This window comes from Liolophura sinensis, chromosome 1 (assembly GCF_032854445.1).
Source record: "Liolophura sinensis isolate JHLJ2023 chromosome 1, CUHK_Ljap_v2, whole genome shotgun sequence".
NCBI lineage: Eukaryota > Metazoa > Mollusca > Polyplacophora > Chitonida > Chitonidae > Liolophura > Liolophura sinensis.
The window spans coordinates 81,341,144-81,363,204 of NC_088295.1; the positions used below are offsets into that span (position 1 = coordinate 81,341,144).

At 36.9% G+C, this 22,061-nt stretch overlaps 1 protein-coding gene across 1 annotated transcript; it reads left to right on the forward strand.

Moving 5' to 3' along the window:
• On the forward strand, positions 1–21,925 carry LOC135475786 (porphobilinogen deaminase-like). Its single transcript, XM_064755729.1, has 11 exons — positions 1–254; positions 7,925–7,997; positions 9,488–9,537; positions 12,041–12,174; positions 12,743–12,820; positions 13,164–13,239; positions 13,993–14,106; positions 14,481–14,639; positions 14,893–14,946; positions 19,386–19,487; positions 19,814–21,925. Exons 1-11 carry the CDS (start codon positions 207–209, stop codon positions 20,063–20,065), a joined length of 1,140 nt encoding a protein of 379 aa, XP_064611799.1. The 5' UTR covers positions 1–206; the 3' UTR covers positions 20,066–21,925.
• The last annotated feature ends 136 nt before the right edge of the window (positions 21,926–22,061 follow it).

A 22,061-nucleotide genomic window follows, 5' to 3' on the forward strand; every position in this document is an offset into this window, starting at 1 on the left:
AGGGACTGATTCAGGTGGGATAAGTCTGGTTACGTCACTTTAGTGGATTGACAACAGACAATACTTCTATTAGAAAGCTTGAGTATTGTTGAGAAAAAGATTGATAGCTGTTCCTGTTTCCACAGCGGTTGAGGCCGGTAGGTGGAGTCCCGAAAACCCGAAGACGGCGATTTGATTTAGACAGCGTGAAGTCGAAGGTCCTGAAAATGTCCTGTAATGAAAATCTTGTTCGGGTTGGTACGAGGAAAAGCCCGGTAAGTTACTGTCACTGTTTTGATCTATATGGATATTTGGCTCTCTGTTACATATCTGTCAATTTTTGTCTTGAAATAAGATCTACTGGTAAAGTTGTGGTAGTTTACCGTTAGATGTGTATGTACATGTAGGTAGGCCTTGACGGGCCTGATTTAATGTCCTTGAAAATGAGTATGTTTAACAAGAAAGTTGAAACATTTTTCTAAAAAATCCGAAATGAAAAAGTGGAAAAAGGATATTGATCGACCTAATGGCTTCATTTTCTCACGATAAGGACACAGCGAAAATACCCATTATCCTATATCTAACCCTGCGCTATATAATGGAGCTAATTGAAAGAGGGAAAGGCTGATACCTTTTCAAGAACCTTTACTGACGTGACAGTTTGTGAGGTGATAAATGCATACTACACAGAGAATAGAGATGTCGACTCCGTATATCGAACCGTATATATGCAGTGAATTTTTTCACGCGACCGAAAACTGTTGTCGAAGAGTAACATCATAGCGCTCAGCAGGGTTGTTTCAACTGCAAGCTCCTGTTTATGATTGACCTTTGTTGTTCTGTTCTTAGTTTTATTTCCACAACTTAAAACTCCCCGACCGACTGAAACCTTTGCACCAAGACTTACTTTAGGGATTGTCTGAAACCTATCCAACAACCAGCGTAAAAGTATCAAGCGTGAAATGCAGTATTCTCATTGGTTCTCAATGTGTGGAATCTGTGATTATTTAGAGTGAACTCTTCCATGGAGCAATGTCGGAAGTGAAGTGTATTCAAAATGAAGGGTTGAATAGGCATCAGTCTGAAAATCGAAAGGAGTAAAAACTGAAAATTAGTGTAAAATACAGATATTTGGGTGATGGGTTAGAATGGAAATAATGGCTTCATTCACTGTGCATATACTGTGATGACTGAAGTAAAAGGGGAGGTGTCCAGTTAAAAAACAGTGGACACTTCCGTTTTTTTAAGGTAGCTGACGTGACATGATACTCACACACATCGGGCTCCCATGTGCCAAATGTCAGTGACAGTTTCTTGTATAAACACAGATAATGTACAGTTGACCTCGCAAGGGCACTTTTTCTGCCATCACCTGATGTCGCTTAGTGGTGTTGGGTCACGATGACAAACTTCTGTTTGCGGAATTTTTTTGAAATGTATGATGTGGATTTATTATTTGTAAGTGGCCATTAAACATAGATGTATACATGGACAAAAGAGACTTGTTTTATGGAATGTCCCTTGGCCTGCTATATTTAACATTGTTCAATAAAACCATGGGTCAAATCTGAAATTACCTGCTACCTTTTTCATGCTTATTTCCTCTAAATTCCATTTGAAGATGCCTTGAATTGATGCTTACTTCTTATTCTCAAACTCAAAGCTGTTCTGTTGAAATTTTTTCTTTTTTTTTGCAACACCAACACGTAAGACATATTACACAAACAGATTTATGTCCTGCTGTTTTTTTTATGTTGTATTTTTTTAAGCAGATCATATCATCATTGGCCCGCTATATGTAATTTTTCACCTGGTTTAGCCATTAGCAGGCTGTTAAATCCAACCGTACTTCTTGTTGTTGATTCTGTAAACTCATGTAAATATACGTAAACCTGCCATTGATCATGTGCATTGCATCATAAGACAAACTACTATTTTACATGCATATTCTTCACTGGTTAAATGGTTAATGACTGTGCTGATAATGGTCATTAACATGTGCCTTATTTTTCACATTATAGTCTCATTGATTAACTGCAGATAGTTGAAGGTACAACAGATATAATGTGATTTGCCTTAATTTTTTAATTAATAGAACTTGGGTATGAGTGAATGAGTAATTTGACATATACTCGTCATAGGTTGTGTTATGGACACAAAATTATTTTATGATTTTAGCATTGCATCTTATTCATAAGTCTTGTGACAAGTAGTATTCTTGCAGACCTTATTAGAGTAAATCAAGGTTTTGTTATACTAGGTGCCCTATGACCAGAAGTTAACGTTCAAGAGCCAAACTCCGCTATTTATCATGAATCTAACAAGTACTTCTGGGCAAGTGTGAGGTACATGTACATATCAGATGAAGACTGGTAACCATCTGGTTTACAGATCTTGCAGATCATAATCCAGTGTACTAATGTGAACAGAACATTTTCACTGTTTTTGGGTGATGCGTGTTTAAGAATTTGAAAATTCTGTGTTCATGTATATTATTATAACAACCTTGTGGTATAATGTACATACAGTGTAGAATCACTGTATCACTTGTACATTTTTTTAGTATAACCTGCAGCAATTGTCACACAGAGACTCACTCAGCCATATCACAGGGCTTTAAAGCATTGTCATCTGAACTCATTAGTCCATGCCAACACAGTTTTCTGTATGCTGACCTTTAGAAGTCAGCCTGAAAGAAAGGTGGATCTTCACACTGATGAACTTGTTTCACTATGGACTCTTATGCAGCCTGTAGAGGTAAAATATGCAGCTAATTTTAGACGTACTTAGGCTGTTCATATTGATTGACTTTTTACACAAACTCTGGTATGGATATCAAATCTCTTTACCTTAGGTAAGATTTCTGTAGTGTATATATTGTGAAACTTCATTCCATTGCTAAATGCAATCAGGTATAATCACTACTATACATGTAATATATCAAAACAGTTAAAGCTGTAGACCTCTGTACATTTCCTAAGGCATACATTGAAATTCTTTTCAAAAACAGCTTAAATTTACTGATGATGACTTTTTTAAACAATAAGGAAACTGAAATTTCTTTGACCTTATAATGACATGGCGGACTAATAATCTTCGGGAAAGACATTCTGCAGTTTTCAAAATATTGTCCAGCTGATTTGACTAAAGAAAAGACACCCCAGAATACACAGCCTTCAAATTACGCCTTCAAATGGAATGCCTGTTACAGCCATCAGGGAGAAACAGTGTGAAAGCCTTCATACAGAAAATCAGAAGAAAGATACAATGTAAATGTGCCCCTTAATCATAAAGTTAGACAGCTGCCTGTCCACTCGTTCAAGTGGACCTGTGAAAATTAAAACTGGTGCTATTTGGACACCCTGTTTTCAGCACTTTTAACATGGGAGAGACGAGAACATGAAATCTGGACACCCTGCTATAACAAAATGGCCTCTGAAAGGGATATTTGTACACACTCTTTCACATTTCTGGTGAACCCTGGCTGCTAATTTAAGTAAGTCTTTTAAGCATCTGAATGTTTTCTGTGGCCGACCGGGTTAGCACGCCAGCGCGGTGTAATGGCCCAGGAGCCTCCCTCCAATGCAGTTGCTGTGAGTTCAAGTCCAGCTCATGCTGGCTTCCTCTCCGGTCGTACATGGAAAAATTCTGCAGCAACCTGTGGATGGTTATGGATTTTCCCCACCATTATGCTGGCCGCCATCGTGTAAGTGAAGTATTCTTTTTGTACAGTGTAAAACACCAATCAAATAAATAAATAAACTGAATGTTTTCCAGCTGAAAAAAAGGCCATGTTTACAAGTGAATTATAAGCATAAATAGGCTGTGTAATCTTGTGGCCGATCAGGCCACAAAAGGCTTGATCAGGTATAGGCTGTATATCTTGTGGCCCCTCACAGGCCACAAAAGGCCTTGATCAGGTATAGGCAGTATAATCTTGTGGCCAGCCACAGAAGGCTTGATCAGGTATAGGCTGTTATAATCTTGTGGCCCGGTCACAGGCCACAAAAGGTTTTGATCACGTACAGGCTGTATAAATCTTGTGGCCCGTCACAGGCCGCAAAAGGCTTGATCAGGTATAGGCTGTATAATCTTGTGGCCCAGGTCACAGGCCACAGAAGGCTGATCACGTATAGGCTGTATAATCTTGTGGCCCGTCACAGGCCACAAAAGGCTTGATCAGGTATAGGCTGTATAATCTTGTGGCCCGTCACAGGCCACAAAAGGCTTGATCAGGTATAAGGCTGTATAATCTTGTGGCCCGTACAGGCCACAAAAGGCTTGATCAGGTATAGGCTGTATAATCTTGTGGCCCGTCACAGGCACAAAAGGTTTGATCACGTATAGGCTGTATAATCTTGTGGCCCGTCACAGCACAAAAGGCTTGATCAGGTATAGGCTGTATAATCTTATGGCCAGTCACAGGCCACAAAAGGCTTGATCAGGTCACCATTGTCCTCATTGCATACATGTACATGCTCGCACCACCCAAAACTGCCTGATCAGAACCTCTTGGGTGCTAAATATTGCAGCAAATTTCAACCTATGCCTTCCACATACATGTACAGTATGTGTTAATTAAGACAGAATTATATAGGGTTGCTACAGCTGTAAGTGGGAATGTCTGCCAGCACCCTGGGAATGGTTGTTTGTTTCCTGCGTGCTCTGACCGGTTTTCCCTCCACCATAATGCTGGCCGGCCATCGTGTAGTTGTTGGAAGGACATTGGAGAGAACCGAAATGATGTTGAAAAGCTGTCTGTAAAGTGACCAGCAAACAAATACATGCTGTTTAGCTAGTATGAATTGGAGAGAGTGAATGGAAACGTGTGCAGGGTCTATGGTATATAGTTATGTGACATAGTAGTGCTATTTTAAACGTGTAGTACATTGTATGTGTACCTGATGTGCATGTGTAGTGAGAAAGACTGTGATATCATCATGTACCTGCACATACAATTGTGTTGTGGATTGTTCAGTCATGCAGCCCTCATCATTCTGGTTGAACAGCAGAGTTGTACAACAACAGAAGAGTAGACATGCCTGTTTTCATTGTTTCCCTAGTACACTGCTGGTCATGTCATGATGTGGGCTCTAATCCATACAGTGCACAGTGAATGTCAGAGGCACCATATTGTATTTGTGTAGTGTGTTTTGGGAAAGAGGTCATACAGCATGAGGCTACCCACAAACCTATATATCTCTGCCTAACTACTAGAGTTACTTCCAGAGCCTCAAGTGGGGCAGGGTAAACATGTGGGCCTGTCTGTATGTTACTCTGCTCTTGTTGACCTAGTGCGAGAAAATCTGCAATAGGACCCATTGGAGATTTCCCTTACTGCTTGTATAACCATTATCAGTTATGTCTTTACACCAATCCATACTTGATGAAATTCCAGTGAGTTACATGTAATTGAGTTTTAGGAACTAGTGAATGATTAGTGGTTATAATTTGCAGCACATTGACTGTATTTCCGCCAGATTGTGACACACTTAACTAGAACCAAGAAACAGTTTTGACTTTCAACTTTGGAATGAAAACATCCAAAATGGAACAAATGGAGAAATAATTAATGATGTTACCTGTATATTTATCAGAGTGTTCACATGACCACGCCATTTTTTTTTTTTTTCACCGTTCATCTATTCACTTGAAAGTTACGTGTATGTAATTGTGATACAAAATGTTAAATGCCATTTTTGTAAATGTCTGTTGTAAATTAGTGTTGTTAGTAAAAGTTACAAGCTACCAGTTCTGTCTAGAGTTATTACTTCCAGAACAAGTACAGTGGGGGAGTTTCATGATTGAACTCTTCTGTATCTGTGAAGATAAATCATGTTCCCCTGTACTCTGCGGGCATTTTTTTTTTTTGATTATGTTCAATGCATGGAGGTGGATAAGAGTTTCACAGAAAGTTATTTAGGGTACATGTAGATGATTAGTGGAGAAAACGGACACAGATGGGTGTTTTGTGAATATTACCGAAGAAGTTCAAGGAAACTTTTTGTCTGAGGACATCCCAAGGCCAACAGATGAAATTTTATGTCGACAGATGTTGCCTAAGATTTTTAAACAAATCATATGGACAGGAAATAATTATTTAACTTTAGGGATAAAGGAATTTGATCCCTAAATTCTAAACCATCCTAATATTGTGTACATGTACATGAAATGATCCACGTGGATTACATGTATGTGTATATATACATATATATATATATATATATATATATATATATATATATATAATATAGCATGGCCTTGATGATGGGTTGTTTGGACTGGTCTGTCTGATGATATTTGAGATGTATGTTATTGTTATGATAACAAAGCAGAAAATTCTTGCCAAAACATTTAGTACTAAATTTTATACATAGGGTACATATCTGTTTGCCCATATCCTTCCAAGCAAGATTCTCTATTTAGAGTACATTCAACAGGCAGACATGTAGTACATAGATGAGATTGATGTGGTATAAAGTTTAATAACCAGTGTTGATACAAGAAAACCTAACTTATTGTGTGCTGTTCTGCATCAGCGGTTTATAAATGTGATTATGGCAAGAAAATGGCCATAGGCTTTATACAAGAACATTTCATGTCAAAGTTATTATGAACGAGTGTATTTCCCTTTCTATACTTTATAGCAATTGGATGTCAAATATTATTTGACATGCCTGGGTGGTTTTTACTGAAACACATCTTGTGTTGTAAACATAATATGAAAATGCATGTATCAAGTATCTAACAGGTTATTTTCTGAGAACAAATACTGAATTGTAACACAAAAACCTTTGCAAAGAGTGAATATTTTATTGTAATTCTTCAATGCTTAGTGCAGAAAGTTGGTGAGGACTTTCCCAGCTGTGAGCTTTTCCCATGTGTGTGTGAACATTGCTGATAACACAGCTGCGGTTCACTTTGTCACGTGTAAAAGTGATTGGCTATGTTTCCATGTCAGTTTAGGATGATTTCCTCAGGCTGGAGAACATGTTGAGAGCTGTCCTGTGTGATGCACGGATCTGGATCCCGATCACCAACAAGGCTGATTGTACTGGACTACGGCCAAGCTGTTCACAAAATTTCATGCAAATCATAAAGTTACAGACAAACAAACACCGGCTATTAAAGCATAACCTCCTTGGCAGAAGTAATGAATCAGTTGTTTCAATAAAAAGTTAATATGTCCTACTGCACATGCACTCAGGTGTTCTTGTAAGAAGCCACTTCAGAAGTTTGAATAAGTGTACCTGTACATGTTGTGATGTATATAAGAAGTGGGTGTGAAATGGCAGTTATCAGATACGTGAAATCTTGCCTGGCATCTTGGAATGCAAAAATGGCCTGTATTAAATTGGTGTTTCTTTTCATTGGTATTTAATTGATACTTAAGTTTTCTTCTGTTTAAAAAAAGGCACTTGGTGCTCAGCACTGAGAGGTTACAGCAAGGGTATAGGACTGGGCTGGCTCAGTGTCAGTATTATGTGACTGGGTGGGGTGTTACAGTTGTGTGTCTGGTGTTTATTCATAGTATATATACACACACAAACCAAAATAACAGGTCATTGTCACACAAAACCTACATCTGTTTAGCCCAGCACTTTGTTATCTCACAATGAAGCAAACACTTCAGTGGTATATGATACATATAGTACATGGACACACATGTGCATGTAGCTATGTTTATCCTCAATTTAACTATACATGTGTATACTAATGACTGACCATGCAGTGGCAATATGATCATAATTTTCTTTGGTAGTTGGTAGCTCTCAGAACTGCACACTTTCTTTTTATTGTACAGTGGTACATGGATATGTAAATTAATCACATATGAATTTGCTACATGATATATGTGACAATTGGATTATGCGTCTTTTTCGGTACATATATATTTACATATATTTGTATCAAATGTAATTGTTGTTTCTGTCTGTTGTCACAGCTGGCCATGGTCCAGACCAACACAGTGGTCCAGCGACTTCAGGATATTTTCCCAGATAAAGAGTTTGAGATCAGTGAGTACTACAACAGCCTGGCTATCTCTTGGTGCATGTTGTCCACACACATGCCATGTAGGCCTGCCGTTTAGGCACAGTACTGCTGTTGTCGACCTGCTTACTTTTCAATTTTGATTTGATTTTGCAGGTACAGTAGTATGGTTAAGAAGCATCCCCTAATCCCAGGACCACGAAGCTCTGTTAGACTTAAGTCAGACTTAGTCTCAGCTGCTTTTTACTGTAAACAGTTTTACTGCACTAAGCTAGTTAATTTAATTTTGGAATGTTTGCTGTTCAATAATGTATAGAGAGTTGCCTTAAACTTTCATGACAAACCTGAATGTTAGTGCTTAAGTTCGAAAATATGTTCAGAAATTACATGTATACCACAAGTTGAGAATAAGTTTGACTTAAATGTAGGACAACTTCATCATCCTGGCATGGGGCCTGGACAACTGCATGTACATGAACGTGTGCGTGTGGAGACTTTTGTCACATGATTGTATGTGAACATGTAATATTTATACATGTACATGAACGTGTGTGTGTGGAGACTTTTGTCACATGATTGTATGTGAACATGTAATATTTATACATGTACATGAACGTGTGCGTGTGGAGACTTTTGTCACGTGATTGTATGTGAACATGTAATATTTATACATGTACATGAACGTGTGTGTGTGGAGACTTTTGTCACATGATTGTATGTGAACATGTAATATTTATACATGTACATGAACGTGTGCGTGTGGAGACTTTTGTCACATGATTGTATGTGAACATGTAATATTTATACATGTACATGAACGTGTGCGCGTGGAGACTTTTGTCACATGATTGTATGTGAACATGTAATATTTATACATGTACATGAACGTGTGCGTGTGGAGACTTTTGTCACATGATTGTATGTGAACATGTAATATTTATACATGTACATGCTTCTGTACCAAAATTGCAGCTGCTACTGTTTTTTTTTTTGTTTGATGACTTTACATTTCCTAATCTGGGAACATGCATTTGTTTTTATGTAAAGGTAATATTCTTATAAAGTTCTTTTCTGTCATAGAATATAAATAGCGTTTATACTTTTAAGAAATTTAATAAAGATTTAGATATAAGTTACCAGTGGCTACAAGTTTGTTCTGTTTTAATGATGTATGGAGGATGCTCACACACGTATTGATGGCTCAGGCCTTTCTGTATTTCATTAAGTCATATATTGAATACACAGGCATGATACACAGGTGTTAAGGTGTTACTTCGGCACTGCTGCCTTCTTTTCTACACCAGATTTATCAAGATCAGATGTCACAGGCTATTTAATAAGTAATATGTTAGAAAAGTTGGAAAGAAAATGAAATGCCTCCTAGTTATTCCGACCAGTTAGCAAGGCAGGGTTAGGTTTACTGCTCTAATGGGTGTTATCAGCTGACCTGTTAGTCAGAGTATCTCACTGTAATGCCATCATATTTCTTGTAATTCCAATATCTTTTTCTTTCCAGTTCCCATGTCAACTACTGGTGATAATATCTTGGACACTGCCCTAGCTAAGGTTTGTGTGTTTCAAGTCACTTGTTTCTGATTCTAGTTTCTTTATTCCCTATCATCAATTATGACAACCTAACTCAAACTTACTCCCCATGACACAACTTTGAAAAAAAAAAAAAGGAAAAGTGGTTTAAAAGCGGAATAGATAATGTGGCATGAAGTGCATACTTTTAATAGATTGTTCTCTTGCCTGAGTGAAACAGGCAGAGTCGGTGCTTGTTTCTGTGAAAGTGGTCTATAAAAATGGATCTTAAGTGTTGTTGAAATGGGCTTCGTGATCATGAATTTTGTTCGTAAGTAAAAGTATAGTAAGTAAAATAGAATTTAATATGCACATGTATGTGAAGCTTCTAAAAAAAATGATATACAGCAGGAATTTAGAAAAGCTATAAGAAAACATCCTTGGTCATTTTTCTTTGGCTGTTCTAGATGTGATACATCAGTCATCTGTTTGCTTTTTTACAACTGGCCCAGACATTGGCATATAGCTCTAAACCAAAATGACAACTGTACATCTAACATGCCTGAGCAGTCATTTCTGTGTATACCTGATGTAAATTAATGAAATAAATGTTAACACAAAAGATGATAAAGCAGCCATAAACTTTGTACTTTAAAAGATCAAAAGTGAAGCTACTAGAAAGTCATTGAATTTGGCAAAGGATCAAACTTTTATTGTGATGTATTCACATTAAGACATTATTGATGGTGATAGGCACTGGATGACAGTTGTCATCTGCTGAGGATTTGGTTGTACACATGTTTATGTTATTTTGTAAATACCTTTAAAATATTTATAGATTTCATAGACATTATCTAGAAGTTTCACCAGCTTATCCAAAAATGTTTGGTTTCCAGGACTTTTTTGAAATACATTCACATGTGGTATTTTCACTTTGTCAAGTTTGTGCAAAGCTTAAGTGCATTAGTATGAGGTGCATTTTGGGAGTCTGATTCAGTTAGTCACTATAAATAGGCATGTACATCTAAACTGCCATTTCAGACCTTGGGATATCGATAAGAACACACCACCCATAGAAGTGCATAGAGATTAAAGTAAGCGAAAGCTGACATATGAAGTAAGGCTCATCATAAGAGACAACTGAAAACTATGCGTAAAAATACTTTCATTTATTTTTGGAATATTTGAATTCCATGGTGGACTTTATGAGCCATACTGGCAGAATCTAAGAACTCTGATGTCATTTCACCTTTTTACCTGGTGTTGACTAAAGGGAAGGAATTTTTGTGAACATTATTTTTAGAAATCTTTTAGTCAAGGGTAAAAAGGCTTATTCCAACACTCAGAGTCATGATTAGAGTTGGATAAACTTCCTATGACGTTAGAGTTCCTAATCTGATAGTATGGTCCATAAAGCCCACCTTAGAATTCAAACGTTTGAATGGCTTTATCTCTCTTCAGAAAAATCTAAAAAAATAAATGAAAGTATATTTATGCATAGTTTTAAGTGGTCTGTTAAGTGTTGTCTACTTCTATTTTTAGAGGTCTTTTCCTAAAAACTAAATTCTTTCTGTTAAAATTTTCTGCTATATTTATCTCTATGAAATTGGATGTAGGAATTTAGACAATGCACACGTGTTTTTCTCCAAAATTACTATGAAATGATCAGTGTGTGACAATTTTGAAATGTGGCCATGTCAGCCTCCAGTTATTTTACCTTAAATGTAAAACGTGATCTTGATATCCATTAATGCAGAACAGATACCTGTAACGCTGGTACAGTGTTCTGACCTGCTTCTCCCATTTCTAGTGGCAGGCCTACCAGCTGTGAAGATGCAAGGGGCTAGTCATGCGTAAACTACTGTAAATCTTCAATCTTTGTGACATCTGAAGCACTTTTTTCAGGGGAATTTATGCATCCAATTACCCTGAAACTGGGGCTGAAATGACTATTTTGTGTCACTAAGCATGCAAGCTTCAGAAAACTGCAGATTATTTTTCTACACCAAATAGTTATCTCAGAACGGTTAAAAGTATTGGTAGCAGAAGAGGTGGAGAAAGTTGAAGAATTAGGGTACATGAATGTATGTAGGTACACATACCAGTGGCTCAGTGAGTTTTATTGTCAGGTTGTTGTTAGACTTGATCAGCTTAAGTGTGTTTTAAACTTAGCCAAGGCCATCTCTCAGTGGCATTTTATGGTAGAGTGCATTTTTCTCCCAAGTAGAAATGGCCAAAATTTGTTGGCAGCTAGGGGATCTGGAAGTCGTCATAAACACAATGGTGAAATGACAATAGTTTAGCAAATTTGAGGGATTAAAAACCACTTTGACATGTTATAAAATATATCAACTTCATTCAGTTTCAGTGCATTTGAATTAAATGTTATGAAAAATTTCACGCATCTTAACGTTATGAGAAACATGGAGCTGATACAAAATTACATCAAGTATACATCTTATGATCCTCTGCTGTGATTTCGAACTTGGCATTTTAGACGTCCACGGAACAGCCTCTATATGGTTTTGTATTTGAATATTTTCAGATTGGAGAGAAAAGCTTGTTTACTAAGGAATTAGAGCTTTGCTTACAAAAAGGAGAAGTTGACTTTGTTGTCCACTCATTTAAAGATCTGCCCACGACACTACCCCCTGGTCTGGTCATTGGAACAGTTTACAAGTAAGTTGTTCTTGACCTTTGTAAATGTATCAACATTATTGGTGGCTACATTTGATGATGAAAGTTATCGATTTTTTAATATATTTAATATTAAGCTTGTCCACTGCAGAAGAACCTATGTAAAGTTACAAATAAAGTACAAATCTGAACTTCAGAAAAATTTATTTTTCCTCTCCCAACCATGTGTTGAGTAAAACTTCTGATTTTAAAGGTTGATACATGCAATTCATACGTCTATGAATGCTGACAAACTATGTATTAAAATATAGGGCTGTGCATTTACCGTGAAAACTTATGTGGTAAATGCACTCCGTAGCCTCTCACCAATGTGGTGGCTCTGAGTTCATGCTGGCTTCTTCTCTGGTCATACGTGGGAAGACCTGCCTGTAACCTGCAAATGATTGTGGGTTTCCACTGCTTGTTTTCCTCCCACCATACAGTACCTCTCACCTCCTGCCATCATATAAGCGGAGTATTTTGAGTACAGCATAAAGCAGAAATCAAAAAATAAGAATCAAATTGATGGTAAACACCTGCAGATGGTTTACTATATAATTAATGCTTCCAGGCGAGACGATGAACATGATGCTGTTGTCATGCACCCTAAGCACAAGGGTAAAACCTTGGAGACACTACCCAAGGGGAGGTAACTACCACATATTTCTTCTTCAGCATTCTACTGTTACAGTTGTTTTGATCTTGTTTAGCATTTGAGCTAACTGACTATAGTCCAGAGATGAAGTTTCATTGAGTGGTTTATAGTTACAGCCTGTTTTGCGGCTGATATATATTACATGTGAGTATAGCTTAGCAGTAGTGTAGGGAGGCTTAATATACCAATATGATAAGTTTACTATGGAATGTTCTGAAATCTGTGGCTTGAATAATTTTAACTATACAAGTAAGCATTTTCTTTGGTGTACATGTAAGCACTTCTGTCTGTGTGGACCATTTATGTGTTAATCCCATTTTTCTGCTCTCTGCCTCAGTGTGGTAGGTACAAGCTCTCTTAGAAGGATTGCCCAGCTCCAGAGGAAATTCCCACATCTCATCTATTCAGACATTGTATCCTTAGGTGCTCTTCTAATATTTTGTAGTACAGTATTTCTTTGAGATAGTGAGGGTGGAGCTGAACAAATTGTTCGGATCCTAGTCCTCCTAATCATTGTTCAGAGACTAGTCCTCCTAATCATTGTTCGGATCCTAGTCCTCCTCACTTTCATGAGGTGTTAATTAAATCCCAACCTCGAACAGTGAATCCTGGAGACTGTCCTGCTCTCATTACTTTCAGAGTTAAGGACAAATAGTGGTGGACAGACCAGTTTGGTGGTCTTCCCTGCAATGTGTCAAAGATGTTTTTCTTCATCCAATATGAAATAAATCTATAATGTGTTTCAGTTACTTTCCAAAATGTGGTGAAACTATCATCACCCAGTTAAATATATAGATATAACACATTTATTTCTTCTGAGTCCATATAAATATAAAAGTAAATTTTACAAAAATTTAAATTTTATAAATTTATAATATTTTTGAGTACGGCGTAAAACATCAATCAAATAAATAAATAAATTTATAAATAGCATTTATATTTTAAGATACATAATAATATAACACTGGAAATTTCATTGCAATTTCCTAATGGACATTTTTTTTTATATATATGTTTTTTCATGTAAATTAATTGAAGCGGCCAGTTCAGTGGGATACAGTTTTCAGAGCGACTTATCCAGACATTAGTTTTGGTGTTAGCCATTATCCCCCGTTTACCTGCCATACGTTTACCTGTGTGAGATTCACCTTAACACTTGAACTTAGAGAGGAAACCTGAACACACGTTTTAAGAAGCTGGACGAAGGAGATAAGTATGACTGTATAGTGCTGGCTGTGGCAGGGCTGGAGAGGATGGGCTGGAGCCACAGGATAGACCAGGTTAGTCTGCGGTGTGATTGTTATGAGAATGTTGTAGTATAAAACATAAAACCATGACATAAAAGGCTACATGTAAATTGCAGAAGTTATTTAAGTTTCACGCCAAAAAGAGGTTTTGTTTTGTTCGAACAAAACTCATGCATAGTTGAAGTTGAGCAATATTCTATTTTACTTGATTTTAAATCAGATAAGCTTAATGATCTCATGTTTAATATGTAAATGAGTTCTGCTTTTTGGTATTTAAAATTGGGGACCTGTGTAATTTATTATGACTAATCCTAACTTGAAATTTTATTGCTTGCGTGTATGCATTTGTGTACTTTTCAGTTCACCATATTAAGCTTGCTTTTTACGTTGTTTTACATCCTTGTCAGAAATTACTGCCGAATACTTGCATGTATGCCGTGAGTCAAGGTGCCTTGGCCATTGAGTGTCGAGGGAATGATAAGGCTACCCTGCAGATGTTGTCCACATTGTCCGACTATGAGAGCAGTCTGCGCTGTGTGGCGGAGAGAGCCTTCCTCAAAACACTGGTGAGACACAAGATGGAGAAAATTATCTAGCAATGCTCATGTATGAATTTCAGTCATTAGTAAAAGGAACTTATTTTCAAGGAAAATGGTATATGCATATGTTGTGTTCATTACACAGCTGTTTTCATTTCTAATAAATAATAAAGGTTTCAAAAAAGATAAATAAATGAGTAGATCAATAATGACAAACTTGAGCGAGTCAAACATGAATACCTGGTGCCTAATGCAGAGTATATCATCCGTTGTGTTACAGGAAGGAGGATGTAGTGTACCAGTGTGCGTTCACACAGAAATCTGGAAAAACCAGGTAAATTGAGAAAGCTAATTGATTCACCACATCTGTACTCAGTTAGACGAGTGTATTGTTTACAGTCATCTGGAAGACTTATTAATCACTTAAATTTGTATGGCCTGACTTCTTATCATTTCACATATAACAAAAGCAACTGTGAATGGAAGTTATTCAGCTTCTTAATGTATCTGCTTACTTTCATTTGATTGGCGTATTACGCCGTACTCAAGAATATTTCACTTCACGATGATGGATAACATTACGGTGAGAGAGGATACCAGGAAACCCATGTCCATCTGTAGGTGCAGTGAGCCGGATTTGAACTCACAGCAACTGATTTGGTGGGAGGCTTCTGAGTCATTGTGCTGCTCATTCACAGTTATCACACCAATGAATTTAGATTTGGAGATAAATTTGACTGGGGAGGTAGATGTAGGGATTTTCGTGTAGTTTGGTGTACAGTGTTTTCAGTAGAGGAATGGCCTGACTACTTGAACAGTTAGACAAAGTTAACAAAGATCCTGTACACATACAACATGTTCACATGCACAAATGTTGTAGCATTAAATTGTGGGCTTGACCAGTTGAGAAGCATTGGCATCTAGTTTACTTATGTTGCATGCCAACGATATGAGATGATTATTATTTTTTTTCTTAGCAGTGTAACTACTTCACAATAGGGGTAATTCTTCATCATATTGTGGCTTTCAAGCCATTAAACCAGAATTTTATATATACATGTACCTGTACATTTACTTATAACCTTAGTTTTTTACGTAGAAGTGCTCATGATCTGAGTTAAGTACGTACAAGTACTCATGATTTGAGTTTAGTATGTACAAGTACTCATAATCTGAGTTTAGTTTAGTATGTACAAATACTCATGACCTGAGTTATGTTCATATAAGTACTCATGACCCTGAGTTATGTTCATACAAGTACTCATGACCCTGAGTTTTGTTCATACAAGTACTCATGACCCTGAGTTATGTTCATACAAGTACTCATGACCCTGGGTTATGTTTATACAAGTACTCATGACCCTGAGTTTTGTCCATACAAGTACTCATGACCCTGAGTTATGTTCATACAAGTACTCATGACCCTGAGTTTTGTTCATACAAGTACTCATGACCCTGAGTTTTGTTCATACAAGTACTCATGACCTGAGTTTGCAGTTAAAAGTAGTCAGCCTGAGTTTTGTATGTAATGTGTACACGCAAGGAAGTCTTGGAAGTTTTGATACCTCATCAGTGTTTACCTTGATGATCTTGTTAATTATGTAAATATAAAATAAGAGTATATATATATATATATATATACATACATACATACATACATACACATATATCCCAGAGATACTACTTAGTTAAGCATACAAGTACACATATATCATCAGCGGTGTGTAGACATGTTGTATTAGATTGTGAGTATATGATCGTATCAAAAATGTACATTTGCTAACTGCATGGCAGTTTTTGTTATTTACTTGTATTTTTAGAGCACAGTAACAAGGGTTTAATATGTGGTGTTGGGCTAAACTTGGTGGCAAAGGAGGAAAACTTTGGCTGTTTACTGTTAAATATAAGAAGTAAATAATTGTGGGAGTTTTTTTTTTTATTGTATGGTTTGTGAATAGGCTTCATCTAACAAATCATGATACAAACCCCTCTTGTCATTCCTCATCTCTCAACTCATACAGGGGACAGAACTTAGTACAAGGGAGGTAACTCTGTCAGTCCTGTTGCACCAATCCCAGTCTCCTCACAGTAGCCATGATTGCTGGGTGAGTTGACTAACAGCTCCACAACATCTGAGCATTGAAATCTCTCCTATGTGTATGTGTAGATGTATGCATGCAGGTTTTACAGAGAGAACCACTTTGTATTATTTTTCATTTCTGAAAAGTAAATGATATAGTTTTGTGGATTTGTCATACAAGCTAGGAAATAAGCTACATGTCAAAGACAATGTCTTCCATCAAGTGGCATTTTGACAGGGCTCAACTGTTTGGTACAGGAATAAACTGTCATGTAAATAACATTGTAACCTTTTCAATAATGTGGATAGCTAGAAAAGCTTTCAGTTATGTCATGCACCTACTGAAGAAGTATTTCCGGGCTTGTCATACACTCCTCAATCATTTTAACTTCACTGCAACACACAATTTGATATAACAAAGTCACAAAAGTGTCCCCCAAACTCTCACAGATTTGTTGTCCTGCACCAAGATGATGTACAAATGTGTATGTCACATGTCGGAAATGCCTTCAGTGATCTGCCAAAGTTTGTTGTTTCCCCCTGGCACTGTTTTCTCCCCCGATACTGGTATGACTGACTGACTGCCATTGTAGGAGTGAAATATTCTTGAGCATGGGTTAAACAACATTCAAATAAATAATTAAGCACTTTCAAAATCTATCCTCTGTGCACGCAGATGACTGTTATTATTCAGTATATCCCTTCCCATATTATAAAAGTCACAGGTTGTCAGAGGCTAACACCTGATACAGAGTGGTCCATTCTATACTGCGGGTATATACAAGTACGTCTTGGCAAGAGTAACCTCCCAACCGTTATATTGGTTATAGACTGTTCTAACGAATACCAACAGTAAACGGTTAAGAGCATGTGACCATATACTACATCATCAGTAACACATGTTATTATCCCCTTGTTGTGGACCTTTATGTAATGGTTTACACTCAATGCATGTCTTTTACTAACATTAGTAACCAGTAATTGCTTGTTGAAGACCAGTTGATCAGCACTAATAGTTGTGTACTGACCAGTGGTTTAACCATGATTTAGAATCTACCTCTGAATCACTGTGATGTCATGCAAGTACTTAAAAAACTTAAGCACCCCAAGCAGTCAATATATACATGATGACGTTTCATGACATTGAAATGTCTACAGCTCTGAATCATTTTTTAAATCTTTACATTTGCATTGATCATGAAGAACCCTGCCTCTAGATTAATGTAGACTAATCTGTATTTCATTACTTCAGATTTCTTGTCTGAGAGCAGCAGTGTGCAAAATTTGATGCATGTAACGTACTGTAACATTTACATGTACCTTTTATATGCATTATAGAACATGTAGAATATGATGTTAAAAACAACCTGGGATTTCTGTTCCCAACTTCCCAAGAATGCTAATGGAGGGACTATTAGTACATTACTTGTACTACATGTATGCCATTAGTAACTAAATATAAATGAAACAGAATGAATCAGATGTCATTTGCTGTACATATACATCCGTTTACAGGTTTTCTTTTCATACAGAAGCATTCAATGATGATGTCTGCTTGTCTCACTAACTTAAAATTTTAGGTTATTTGAGGCTGGGTGATCATGTTTTGACTGGCATGTATTCTGTTTTCCTTCAGTGGATTGTCGTCTGTGAAATATTATTTTAAGAAAAGAGATATTGAGAACGATTTTGTTTTGGCTACACTAATATCAAATAAACAAGGGTGTGGGTGGGTGAGCCATTTCAAAATTTTAAAATATTGTCCCACATACATGTTCATTTAGCAGCACATTGACTCTTATCAATGCGATTGCTGTGAGTCCATCTCTTGCAGGCTCCTCTCTTGTATGTGGGAAGGTTTGCCAGCAACCTGCAAATAGCCATAGGTTTCCCCACAGCTCTACTCGGTCTCGTGCAACCATTATACTGTCCACAGCAGTAAAATTGATATATTTTTGATTTTCCAAATCCATTTAAGGCGAGTGGTATCACAGTATTGTCTATCTCCACCTGTGTTTTTTTATCTCTTGCCAAGATAATCTGATTGTCATTTTCCCTATATCTAATATATAAATATATGTAGGTGTATGAATAGAGCTAGAACTCAGTTGGCATGTTAAGTTTTGGTGGATACAGAGGTGACAGTGTAGTGCACCTTGTAAATGTCAATTTCTGCAGTTGCCATGCTTATTTCCATACACCTACTCTGTAAGTTTGGCAAGATTTCATATCCATCTCAAGTTTCAAATTTTGACAACTCAAGTTTTTTTGCACTTTCAGTTTTAATTTTGGTGGTTTCATAGATGGCATGTTGATGGGTTCTGCCTTTTCAAATGCGCCAGGGTATACCGGATTACCAATTTTTCTGTGACCATTACATAGATAGGCATGACCCTGTGGAAGATATGCGTCTCCATGTGCAGTGTTAATTCTTAATGGAAGTGTGGATACAGAGGTGACGATGTGGTGTATCTTCGCAGTTGCTTGGTGCCCTGATTGCCAATTTTTCTTAATCTCGTACATAAATAGGAATGTATTTGTTGTAGTGTATCAAGTTCGTCTGAATTCTTGTTTTGTCTCTGATGAAAGTTAATTTCATTGGTTATCTTGAATCCACCACACCCTAAGCATGTGATGCAACTGCTTTAGGTAACACAGTTCTGACCATGATTGCATGCTGATGCTTGTTACAGATGTATATCCGTGGTGGAGTGTTCTCTCTTGACGGCAAGGAAGGTTACGTTGACTCCAACATGAAGGATCTTCCCAGTGATGATGAACCTCCAAGGAAAAAGGTAAGAAAGGAATTTTTGATGTGCTAGGTTGTTCGCCTGAGTTTTCACCAACAATAAGTACACATTGTACATGATCATTTTCTATAATAGATGTCTGAGCAGCCTTATCATGAGGTAAATGTGAGTTGTGTCCTCACTCCAAGATCAAAAAAGATGTTTATGATGATGCTTTACATGGGGTATTACAGTTCATTTGAGTGTACAGAAATCAAATGTTCAGATATCTTTATTGTTAACTATGTTCCATCTATAACTTAGGGATGTCTGATTTTGATAGGTGGACAGATATGTCTTAGAGCTAACTGTTGTATGGAATTATGTTGTAGCGGGCTAGCATGAGGGAGGATGGGTTTTTGTGTGTTGTTCCCACTGGCTATGACCCAGAAGCATTCGCACGTGCTGAAGAGGCAGGCATTGAGCTGGCACAAAAAATCATCAAGGCTGGAGGAGGCGAGATGCTGCAACTAATTAAGGCCAAAATGGCTGCTGATATAATAGCTGAGAAGACGAGAAAAGAAGCCTTAAGGAAAGTGGCAGAAGCCAGCACTGTGAATGTCACTGCTGATGCGTGTTGTTAGGTAGGAGAGAAGACTGTTACAGGGGTAAACAGACTGTCAAGTCTTGTCACAGAATCCTGCCCATAGTGGAGAACTCTTAAAGAGACTGATGGACAATTCATCAAACTTGATACATGTGCCTTTGGGCAGGATCATCCTTATTTTTGTTTTTATTTCCTGAAAGAAAATTCAATGCAATCAATTTAAAAAGAATATAAAGGAAAGTATCTATAGAAATTAATCTTTAGCTCAGATGTGAAGATGCGACTGAGCTTGTCATAGGATTTGTGTGGAATTTGTGGTGTCTAGGACAGACTTTTTTTTCAAGATTTGTACTTGGCATTGTCACGAAGTCACAATCCTAAACCTCAAAAGAAGTGATCCTTTTATATTGCATAAACTCCAATCAAAAGTTAAACATAATGATTTAAATGTGTTGCAGCTATTGTGTAACACATGTTAACGACTGTATCATTGTTGTCTGTGTCACTAATGATATGTCATTGTTGTCTGTGTTACCAATGATATGTCATTGTTGTCTGTGTCACTAATGATATGTCATTGTTGTCTGTGTTACCAATGATATGTCGTCGTTTGTGTTACAAATGATATGTCATTGGTGTCAGTGTTAATGACCGCATGTATATCATTAATACCTGTGTTAATTACCAGATTGTCATTGGTAATGTTATGACTTTTTCCACGTTTGGGTTAGTATACATAAAAGTTTGAAGAGGCTCACGTTCACACAGTTTCCGTGGATAGTCTTTTGCCTTAAAGCCTACTTCAGACTATGCTTGATCATTGGTGGAAGAGTCAATAGACCAAGGATTGCTCACTTACATGCACATGTGTCAGTTGGCTGACATGCAGGGTCACAGTCGGTGGGATTTACTACAGTCAATACCTGTCATAATATTTCACAGCACAGATGTGAAGGGCATTGTTTTGTATTGATTATTACATGTTTGTGTGTTGTTATACTGTATCAACTGTCATTGTAACAGTTAATCAGTTTGTTAAGTTTGTCCGTATTTTAGTTGTTAGCTGGGTCATCACCATTTATCTAGTGGACCTGAAATATTTGATGGAAAGTTTTCAAGCTGATATTTACATAAAATTATGAAAAAAGCACCTTGTGAATTGCTTGATTATGGATAAACATAAACATGGATTTCACATGTGAACTTTGGTGTTAGCTGTAAATCTCAGTGCAGTCAAGCAGCTGGTAGACAGAGGTGTTATCTCATTTATTTATTCGTTGACTTACATGACAACTGCCTTTAAATATGAGTTGTTCTTTGCCAAGTCTGTATGGATCAGCATTTGGCATGAATGTGTGAAAGAGGAGGTATGAAATACTCGGCCTATCCATCATAGAAAACAAACAATTTTTGCTAAGATCTGCACATGATGACCTTGTGACAAAATTATAATTTAGAGAATCTGTATATATTTTATACGTATATTTTTATGTGCTTCCAGAATTATAGTCCATTTGCCTTGTGTCAAAAGCAGTTGGTGTTTCAGTACATAATCTGCATATTTCAGTCAGCAAGGTCGATACTTGCTACAGGCTTTGATGGTGGACATCACTAGCTTCATTAAATGAAGATGGTATTCTATGGACAGTTAGTTTTACAGTATTGGAGAGATGTTGTCAATGGAATGTATAATTGTAGCCTTTTCTCAGGATTCATAAAATGTAAAGCCAGCAGTTATGACTAGCAAAAAGTAAATGTTGATAGCGTTGACAGTAATCAAATCCAAAAGTAGTCAGTTCAGAATTTCTCACAGCCATATATGAAAACTTACCTTACATCATATCTGCCTGTGTAATAAACTTGATATTAGTTCATCCTTTATCAGTTAATATATATATATATATATATATATATATATCATTTATCACAGTAACTCTGACAAGTTTGGTTGACATAAATTTGTAATCAAGAGATATTGGCACTTACACATATATTTTCTTTAGAAACATTATCATTTTTGTATGTAAGCTAAA